Here is a 10,188-nt window from a genome sequence, read left to right as displayed (position 1 = left end):
AAATGCGGTGACTGTCCTAGGAGCCTCGTTGTGTTGGCAGGGAGAGGCACAGCCAGGGCCAGGCTGGGAAGCAAGCAGCAGATAAATAAACAAAACATGTGTGGTGTGGTTTTTTTTTTTCATGGGGACTGTGGTCAGGCACTGGAAACCCCTCTCTCTTGGTTTCTGGAGAGGAAAACGAGAAGCCTCTGAGAACGGGACGTTTCGTTCCGGCACGAGCTGTTGGTGGCCCCGCGAGCTGCTGGGTGAAGCAGAAAGAACTTTATGGGATGGCAAGCTGATTACCTAGACACTCATTATGGGCTTAATCCAGCAACGTCTGGTCTTCAACAGGAGCAGCCTAAGAAAAGCTACCCGCCAAGCCTGGAGAGATATGCGACACAACCAAAAAGACCAGCTGCCCAGTTCATCATGCTACAAAAACTGAGGCTTTTTTTGCCCCTATAAAGCCCTGCAGTGCCCCTATATCTCTCTCTGCCCCTGCTTTTTTTGACAGAACTGGTTGTATTGGGCCCAGGACAGTGTTGACCTCAAAGGACATCAGTTGGGGTCGAGGTTCAAAGAGAAGTCTTTGGCTTTTTTTGCTTGGCGCATAGACTGAAGGAGCAGTGGGCTCTTACAGGGCATTTCCTACTCCACCCAACCCCCTGCAAGACCTTTTGGGGGTAAATCCGAGGTTTGGGGTCAGCCTATTGCAGTTACGGGGCAGCTCTGTATGGTCCTGCAGTGCTGTGCCCATGGGCACGCTACAGATCGCTGCAGGACTCCCCTGGGCTGGGTTAGGGGCAGGGCTGAAGCCTCCTTGGTGGCTTTTGGGGTCCAAAGGGCCACTTGGGTCACCCGTAGGGAGCCGTGCTGGGGTGCCCCAACCTCTCACCAAAGCAAATTCTCATCTGCTCCTCTGTCTAACGACCAAGGATGAGGCCCATGGGGGAGAAGACCTTCCTCTTGGGGTGACCAGCTCCTCAATGGGCTCCACCAGTTTAAATGCTGGAGGTATCTCCTGCGGAGCCCACGTGTGGACAGCAACCCAACTTCTAGCCCTGGTACCCCCTCAACGGTACACCTTGGACAGCAGAAGAGTGCTCATTGTAGAAATAAATTTATTTATTCTAAGAAATCTGAGATGTCTGCATGTTACAAAAATAAAAATGTACAGTTATTGTCACAAAACCCACTTTTTTTGTTTTTTAGTATAAGTTAGTGCCTCGACAAACAAACAGAAATTATATATATATATATATTTATAACTTTCCAGTTGGGACCTCTCCGACTGCTCTCCAGCAAAACAGAGCAGGACAAGGACCACGGAGGGACCCCAAAACGGTGGTCTGAAGCCAAGGTGGGCTCACCGAGGACCGCAGGGGTGAACCTTGAGCCCATTTTCTTGAGTTATTCAGAGCACGTAACTTGGTGTTCACGCTGCTTTTTGGCAACGGCGGGAGGCAAGACCTGGCCTGGAGAAACGTTTGTACCTGCTCAGCGCTTCGGTCGAGTTCACTTCTCCCCATGATTTGTCTCGCCTCGGTGACCGCCTGCAACCCTCCCCGTGAAGCCAGGCTCCCGGCTCTCCTCGGGGAAAAAAAGGTGCCGCCACGGTGCAACGCCTGTCTCAGCCCAGCCCCACCTTAAAAGCTCGCTCAGGGATGAGATGAATCACCCTACAAATGCCCTGTTTTTCTTTGCTGATGGTGCTCAGGACCGAGACAGTCCCCTCCCTCGCCTCCTGGGGCCGTGGCATTGCTGGTCAGGACAAGAGCCCTCTACAGGACCACGACTCCACCGAGCCGGGACCACAGGAACGTCCCAGTTAGCCCCGAACGGTCCCAGTCACCCCGGCTGAACCTGGCCAGTTGTGTCGTGGCACGTCTTTTTCTCCCCCAGGCCACTGCATGGGAAGGAGGGACAGGAGAAACTACGAAGAGGCCTGAGGAATTGCTCTACACTGGGACCCAAAGTGTTTGCTTAACCCTAAAATAGAGCCAGGGCTGCTTTTACAAGACGGGACTCGGCCAGTTCTTTTCGTTTTTTGGGATGAGGAATCAGCATCCACGTGGCAAAGCTGGGCAAGGAAACCACGGGCCTGGGCTCTCGACTCCCTAACCCAACAATTAGGGAGAAAAACCACGTGGACCTCCTGGTGATGTGTTTTGTGCCTGCTTTCTTTGAACTGGCCTGACTTTGGGGTCCAGACAGGACCGGGGTTAAGCACCACGTTTATTGGCATAGCTCCTGAATGCAGGCCTTAGCACCCGAACTATTCCCAAATTTCCAGGGTTTATTCCTGAATTTCCCAGGGAAAGACCACGCTGTCAGTAAGGGATGTGCCGCGTGGCTCCAGAGTAGCACTGGGATTACTGGGATCGTGGGGAGCAGCAATGGGGACGTGGCAGCATTTTGCCAAGGGGCTGGGCAACAGTGTTCACTGCTTTGCTGGAAACACGAGTCCCTATAAGTGGGCTAAAAGCAAGCCGTGAAGAGCTCCCCCTAACTTTTAAGGATCTGGAGGTGATTATTAAAGGCAGCAGCCGAAATCGATGGGTCCCTATAAGCCTTTCAAAGGTGGACGTTGCTGTTGGGAAGCACCAGCCGGTCTCTGGTAGGAAGTTGACCCCACTGTAGACCCTCCAGGGGACCCGCTTGCTGGCACCAGTAACCCCCAGTGAGATGGAGCAGCAGCAGCCCCATTAATGGGAAGCATTTCTCCAGGGATGTAAAGCCGGGGGAGTCCCGTCCCCACTGCGGGCGGTAATTGCACTTGACTTTTTTATCGACCTGTTTATCAAAACCACAGCTGACGCTCCTCGGCGCCCCAAAGCCTTTCTTCCCTTGCCAAGGCACAGCAAGCCTGATAAACGCGTGCTAATTACGGGCCAGGGAATCTGGAGGGAGGCAGACGCGTTTCTTTAGGGGACCTTTTGCACATGTTTCTGCTTGGGAAAACGATCCAAGATATCCACGGCGTGACCTTTTAGCAGATTTTGTGACCATGATAGAAGGTCACCCAGCCTCACAGTTGGAGAGGTGCCACTCACTGACAAAGAGGTACAAGTACGGGGTCTGTCCATACAACCTCAGCACCACCTTCCTGAAAAAACACTCCCAAAATGACGACGTACATAGGAGCGCATTTATCGCAGACCACGCCGACGTGGGTGCAAAGCCAAGGCACCACAAACCCCAAAAGCCATGGGCCCTGGAGCATCCTCATCTCCCGTCACACACGGGACAAACCTGGTGGCCATCGCGCCGTGCCGGAGCAGAGCTAGGACTTCACGCCCTTGGCTATCGTGTCCGTGTCATTGCTGGTTCCCAGGGGACTGTTGGGCACGATTCCCAGCGCCATCTCGTTTTGAGGCTTCCCTGGCATTTTGTTGCCTGCGAACTTCATAAACCTTTGTCCTGCTAAGAAATACAAAATGGGATCCAAGCAGCTGTTGGTGCTGGCTAGGGGCCGCGTCACCTTATAGGCTAAATTTATTGCGTTCAGGGTCTGGCAGCTCAAGTCCCAGCTCCGGAAGGAGTAGTACAGGGTGCGAGTGACATGGAAAGGGAGAAAGCAAACGATGAAGACCACCAAGACGATGATTATCATCTTGACCGACTTCTTTTTGGATCGGGACAGCCGGGAGATGCCCCACGTGGGCTGCAGCAGCCGCCGGGCCATCAGGCAGTAGCAGACGATGATGATGAGGAAAGGGATGCAGAAGAGAAGCACCAGCATCACCGAGCTGTAAATGACAAACTGGCCAAAGAGGTCCTTGCTGGATGTGTCGTGGCAGGTGATGGTGTCCCTCCTGATGCTGGTGGTGACGAAGAAGAGCACAGGGGATTGGCACACCACTGTCACCGCCCAGACGACGACTGAAACCCGCCGGGCGTAGCGGACGTGGCCCCACCGCAGTGATTTGAGTGGGAAGCAGATGCCCAGGAATCGATGGATGCTGATGCAGAGGAGGAAGAGGATGCTGCAGTAGAGGTTGGTGTAAAACAAGAAGCGGACTATCTTACACAAGCCCACGCCGAAGGGCCAGTTGTCCCCCATGGCATAGTAGTACACCAGGAGGGGCAGGGAGACCACGTAGAGCGTGTCGGACACGGCCAGGTTGAACATGTACGTGGTGGAGGCGTTCCAGGTCTTGATCCTAAAGATGAAGCCGTAGAGGGCCAGCAGGTTGAGGAAGAGCCCCACCACGCACACAATGCCGTAGGAGACGGGCAGCAGGACATACTTGAAGTCCTCGTCAAAGATGCACTTGTAGGTGTTGTCCTCCACGCCGCCTGGCCCCAAGGAGCTGTTGAGGACTCGGGCCCAGGCTGGAGTTGTAAGGTTCGCCATCACCCTGGGGGGGGAAGGAAAGAGCTTATGAGGACACGGCGGGGCGAGAAGTCCCAGGGGAAGGTGAGGCAGGCAAGGAGACCCCAGTGCTACAGAGCTGTGACATGCACGTGCCATCATTGCCACATTTGCACCTTTCCCCTCTCCTGCCAGCGACGTTGCCAGCAAGGTTTGGCTTTGTCCATCCAAAAGCAACCCATGAGCATGGCTCATTGTGCCCGGCACTGCCATCTCAGCACACGTGACAAGGACGTGGGAGGTGGCAGCACATGCCTGGTGCCATCGCATCCCCCTCACCGCATTGGGCGTGGATGCAAGAGAGAGCCCCAAGCAGGGAGGACTGAGGGCTGAGCTGATAAAGGGGGGTTCTGGTTATCCTCATCTTGCACCTGGAGGGGGAAACCAAAACTGCTCCTTGTCAGCAGCAAACCACAGGCAGCCCAGGTCATGCCCCGAGCCTCCCTTCCTACCAGAGTCACGCAGAAATTTGGTCTCCTGTGATGCAGAGCAGCAACAACACCCCTGGCTGTGCTCAAACATCCACACAAGTGACTCTGCTGAGATCATAAGAAGCGGATCCCACCAAACTGTGGGTGCAAAGGGCAAAAATAAAGGGAACCGTGCTCCACAGCGAGCAGCCCCTGCGACTAGCAGGGGCCTGGCTGCAGAGGTCCTCAGCACCTTCTGGACTGCCCCTGCCCGGGCTTTGGAGGAAAAAGTTGGTTCATTGTTGACGACAATGGGTTTTTAATGCCGTGGGTTTTTAATGCCATGGGTTTTGCTTGTGATGCTGATCGTGGGCATCTCGCTGGTCCTGCCTTCTGGCCCTGAGAGCTGCTCCTCCAGCGCCACCACCGCCACCAGCTCTGCCCATGCTCGCACGAGGCTGGTTTTTGCACGGGACCGAGCAGCTGAGGGGAGAAACAAGGACCAGAAAGAGCCTCTGCAGACATACGGGGTCCGGCCCTGGCTGTGCCAGGAGGCACAAGGGCCCCTTTGTACGCCGGGACAGCCCACGGCCCCGCCGACACACGATCGCTCGGCCGGCTCGCCAGCCAGGAATCCAATTAAAATGGATTTGCCTCATTTCCCGTCAAACGAGCCGCCCCGACCTCTGGTGAAACAAAGGGCTGAGCCCCGCACCGCTGCACCCTGCGGCGGGGGAACGGGGCCACGGGATGAGCCCAGCGTGGAGCTGCTGCATAAAATGAGTTTGGGTGAAGCTGTCCTCGAACCGAGCACCAGGGATGTGTCCCGACCAAATCCCATCACGACTTTAAGTGAGAACAGACAGAAAAAACCAATTAGGGACTCTACCCAGCTCTAACCCTGCACCACCTCGTGTGGGATGGCGTGGACGCATCCTTGTGCACAAACGCTGCCCTGACCCAGAGCTGTCCCGCTCCTGAAAGGCTGGACGTGGTGCTTAGGGACGTGGTTCAGTGTCCTGAGCCTCGCAGACCTGCAGCCACCACTGCCGTAAGCCAGGGGTGGGCTCTCCCCGATGTGCCAAGACGCACATCCTCGTTTTTGGGAAAACGAGCAAGCAGGGCTCCGTGGCTGGCTCCAGCAGGGCGCCCAGACACAAAGCCCCGCTCACAAGGCAGCCTTGTCCTCGCAGGCACGCTCCCCCCTCCTCATCCTTTTGCAAATGCGATTTTTTTTTTTCTTTTCTTTCTTTTTTCTCTCCTCGATTTTGCCCGGAATCCCTGGGACAAACCCTGCAGTGTCTGCTGTCCGGCCCCTCGCCCCCGTCGCATCCCCAGCCGAGGTGAGGGACGGTGCCAAAGCCGGCGGCTGCCCAGGGGTAGGGTGGCACCAGGGGCAGCCCTTGTCATGACACCTCGAAGGAACCAAGGTGGAAAAATCCTTCTGATGCCCACATCCCCAAAATCCCCTCTAACGGGATCCGCCACGGCCGGGCAGGGGACACGGAGGCGTCCCTATGGGGCAGCGGGAGCGCACGCACCAAGGTCACCCCAGCGGCACTGGGCTGGGCACAGAATCGCCGAATCCAGCTTTCAGCCCCATTTCGCAGCCTCCCTATTGCTCCTGATGGCCCCGAGGAGAGCGTGGGTGTTTTCCCTGCGTTTAAGGGACTCGTCAAAATCCCTGCTGCGTACTGGGACCTGCTTGAGACGCTGGGAAGGGAACAACCTGGCGTCGTCCGCTCTCCTCTGGGACCGAGGTCAAAATCCTCCACAGCCAAAACCAGACAGATTGCACGGACACTACTGAGCCTGTGGGGTCAGGAGGGGTGAGATGGGACCGGGCTGAAATCAGAGCCCTGTTGAATGGTGTGGGTTTCATCTGCCTTATCCATGTGGCTCCTTTCAGCTCCTTTCCCCTCCGGGATGGCTCCGTGGAGGCAGCTCACGGCTGAGCCTCCTCCTCTTCCTCCCATGTACACGGTGCTGCCAGCTCCTGGACGTGCCCCTTTTAAATCCCCTACAAAAAACCTGCAGGAAATCTGTATTTCATTTCTTTTACCCCCAATGGGACTGGAGGCTTTGGGCAGCTCCGGCTGGCTGAAGCGGAGCATCGCTGCCCCTCGCTGCTGCGCCCCGAGGTGCAAAGCCCTGGCCATGGCCCCGTGCCTCAGTTTCCCCTCCTGGATCCTGAAATCAGAAATCTGCTGAGGGGCTGCAGAGATGAATTTGGTTCTTCCCTCAAAAGGGCTCTGGGGAGTTTTGGTTTAATAGATTTATTTTTTTTTTTAAGTAATAACCGGACCCAAGATGAAAAGGGGAGAGTTTGGATAAGAGATTAAATGACTTTAAAAGAACTTTGTGTCTCATCTTGTAGGTCGAACGAAACACCTCACTTCGAGCCAAATGACTTTTCCTGGGAATTTCTCTCTCTTCTCCCCCATGAAACTCCCTGAACCCCTCGCGGCGCAGCGACACGAACCTGACTTGATGTCCCTCTGCTCTCCAGGAGGTATCGACTCCTCCTGCGGGGAGGACAGCCCCGCTCCGCCAAAGCTGGGGGTTATTATTTAGGAAATTAGCAGCAAGGCATTAACCCAGCGGCACAGACACTCGTGTGTAATTAAAGCCGCCTTGGCTGGTTTGAACCCAAGCAAATTCCCAGCACGGCGGCTCCCCAGGGACCCGTGCTGCCGGCAGCGAGAAGCACCTGGCTGGTATTTAATCCCTCGGCCGCCAGTTCAGACATTTCATCTGGGTCGGGGGGGAAATTTCCTTCTGCCCCAACGGAGGAATCACCCATATATGCAATAACCCCTGGCAAAACCGGCGGTGCTGCCCGCCGGGAGATAACCAGCGGCCGATCCCGGGGGGAAGGCGATTATCGGGCTCGCCCACAGCACCGGCGGTTGCTGAGGGGCCAAAGCAGCACCAAACCCGAGCAAAACCCTACGTGAGGACAGGGGGAAATCCTACATACGTGCTGCCTCGTGGGTGTAAAAGGGGGTTTGCACCACGGCTCGTTTGCTCCCTAATGGGGGATGCTCAGCGTTAAAGGGGGACAAATTTCGGGTGTCCCCCTCGCTCGGGCCGAAGGACAGAGTTCCCTTCGCAGGGACACGAATGAGGAAGGGGAACTCAGGAACGTGCCCGGCTGCGATGAAGCAGCCCGGTTTCGGAAGCCACGAGCCCTGCACTGGGGTCACGGTCCCACTGCTGCTGGGGCAGCGGGGGCCACCCGCAGGCACAGGAAGGCAGCAGCCTGCCCAACGTGCGGTGCACGATAAGGAAACCGGAGCAGAAACAGAAAGATGTTCGACCCCAAAAGCTGCCGCCCAGCACCGGGGCACGATGCTGTTTATGGGGTTAGGGGCTCCCGAGGGGCATCGCAGGGTGTAAGGTGGGGGTCTGGGTGATCCCGGTGCGAGCTCGAGCACCCCGAAAAAGCAGCGCGGGGGGGGAGCGCAGAAATCCTACAGCAGAGGGGTCGCAGAGCACCGACACGAGCTGCCCCAACAGCTGGGCTCAGGGGGAGTGCCCCCAGCTCGCCCCGAGCCCCTTGAACGGAACTGAGCCGAACCGAGCCAAACCGAGCTGAGCCAAACCGAACTGAACTGAGCTGAGCTGAACTGAGCCAAACCGAGCTGAACCGCCCTGGCTTTGGGTCAATTTTTTTTTCTTTTTTCTTTTCTTTATTCCTTTTTTTTCCCTCTTTCTATTTTTTCTCTTTCCTTCTCTTTTTTCCCTTTTCTTTTTTCCTTTCTTTTCTATTTTCTTTTTTCCCTTTTCTTTTTTCTTTTTTCCCTTTTTCTTTTCTCTTTTTTCCCTTCTTTCCTCTTTTCTTTTTTCCCTTTTCTTTTCTTTTCTTTTCTTTTCTTTTCTTTTCTTTTTTTTCCCTTTTCTTTTTTCTTTTCTTTTTCCTTTTTTCTTTTCTCTTTTCTTTTTCCTTTTTTTTCCTTTTTTCTTTTCTCTTTTCTTTTTTCTCTTTTCCTTTTTTCTTTCTTTTTTCTTTTCTTTTCTTTTCCCTTTTCCCCTTTCTTTTCTCTCTTTTCTTTCTTCCTTTTTTCTCTTTTCTTTTCTTTTCTTTTCTTTTCTTTTCTTTTCTTTTCTTTTCTTTTCTTTTCTTTTCTTTTCTTTTCTTTTCCTTTCTTTTCTCTTCTCATTTTTTTCTCTTCTCATTTTTTCTTTTTCCTTTCCTTTTTTCTCTTTTTTTTCTTTTTCTTTCCTTTTTTCTCTTTCCTCTCCTCTCCTCTCCTCTCCTTTCCTTTCCTTCCCCCCCCCACCCCCCCAATTTGGGTCACTTTCTCTCCCTTTCCCTTTCCCCCTCAGCCTCCCGGCCCCGGCTGCGCCCCGCTCCCCGACCCGGCTGCGTGGGGACCCCCCTATCCCCGTTCCCCCCGACCCCCCCGCGTCCCCCCCGACCCCCCCGTGCCCCCCGTGCCCCCCGTGTCCCCGTGCCCCCATCTCACCTGTCCCCGCTCCGCTCATGCCCGCTCCGTGCTCCCGGGGCCGCCGGGGCCGCGCCGCCTCCCGCTGCCGCCGGGCGCGGCGCTGGGCGGGGGGGGGGCGGAGAGGGGAGGGAGGGACCCGGGGCTGCACCGCCCCCGGGAGCTGCGGGGGGACCGGGACCGGGGCTGGGAGACGGGGCTGGACCCCCCCACGGCGATGGGATGGGAGCTGGACCCCCCCTCTGGTGATGGGAGAGGGGCTGGACACCCCCCCCCGTGATGGGAGAGAGGATGGACCCCCCTCTGGTGATGGGACCGTGGATGGGATCGGGGCTGGACCCCCCCCTCTGGCGATGGGAGAGGGGCTGGGAGTGGGGCTGGACCCCCCTCTGGTGATGGGAGTGGGACTGGACCCCCCCCTAATGATGGCAGAGAGAATAGGATCAGGGTCGGCCCCCCCCTCTAATAATAAGAGCATAAATGGGATTGGGGCTGGACCCCCCCCCTCTGGTGATGGGATCATGGATGGGATCGGGGCTGGGGCCACATCTGGGACCCCCCCAGTGATGGGACCAGTGATGGGACTGGGGCCCGATTACCCCCCCATGGTGACAGGCCCATGGATGTGGGACTGGGGCTAGGACCGTGGATGGACCCCCCCCCCCAATGGCACCATGGATGGGATCAGGGCTGGAGCCCCCCCTGCAGTGATGGGGCCATGGATGGGAACGGGACTGGGACCAGGGCAGGATCCCCACACCCGGTAATGGGACCACGGATGGGACTGGGGCCAGACCCCCCTAATTAATAGGACCATGGACGGGACTTGGTCTGGGACTTGGTCTGGGACCCCCCCCCCCACCCAGTGATGGGACCAAGGATGGCCCCACAGATCCCCCTTACCCCATGGGGTGCCCCAGGACTGGAGCCAGGCAGGACCAGGAGCAGCCACGTGGGGGAAAAGGGGTCCCGG

At 56.3% G+C, this 10,188-nt stretch overlaps 1 protein-coding gene across 1 annotated transcript; it reads right to left on the bottom strand.

The window, feature by feature from the left end:
• Positions 1–1,086: 1,086 nt before the first annotated feature.
• On the bottom strand, positions 1,087–9,331 carry P2RY2 (purinergic receptor P2Y2). Its single transcript, XM_080565067.1, has 2 exons — positions 9,237–9,331; positions 1,087–4,343 (listed from the first exon to the last, which is right to left on the bottom strand). The coding sequence occupies exon 2, from the start codon at positions 4,337–4,339 to the stop codon at positions 3,266–3,268; it is 1,074 nt and encodes a 357-aa protein (XP_080421193.1). The 5' UTR covers positions 4,340–4,343; positions 9,237–9,331; the 3' UTR covers positions 1,087–3,265.
• Positions 9,332–10,188: the final 857 nt, after the last annotated feature.

Source organism: Anser brachyrhynchus (assembly GCF_964034855.1).
Source record: "Anser brachyrhynchus genome assembly, chromosome: 1".
NCBI lineage: Eukaryota > Metazoa > Chordata > Aves > Anseriformes > Anatidae > Anser > Anser brachyrhynchus.
Note: the sequence above shows the minus strand (reverse complement) of the source record. Positions and strands in the feature narration are given on the sequence as shown.

Bases quoted from the DNA above. Each gene is read 5' to 3' on its own strand.
- P2RY2 (XM_080565067.1), bottom strand. From the start codon at position 4,339: ATGGCGAACCTTACAACTCCAGCCTGGGCCCGAGTCCTCAACAGCTCC.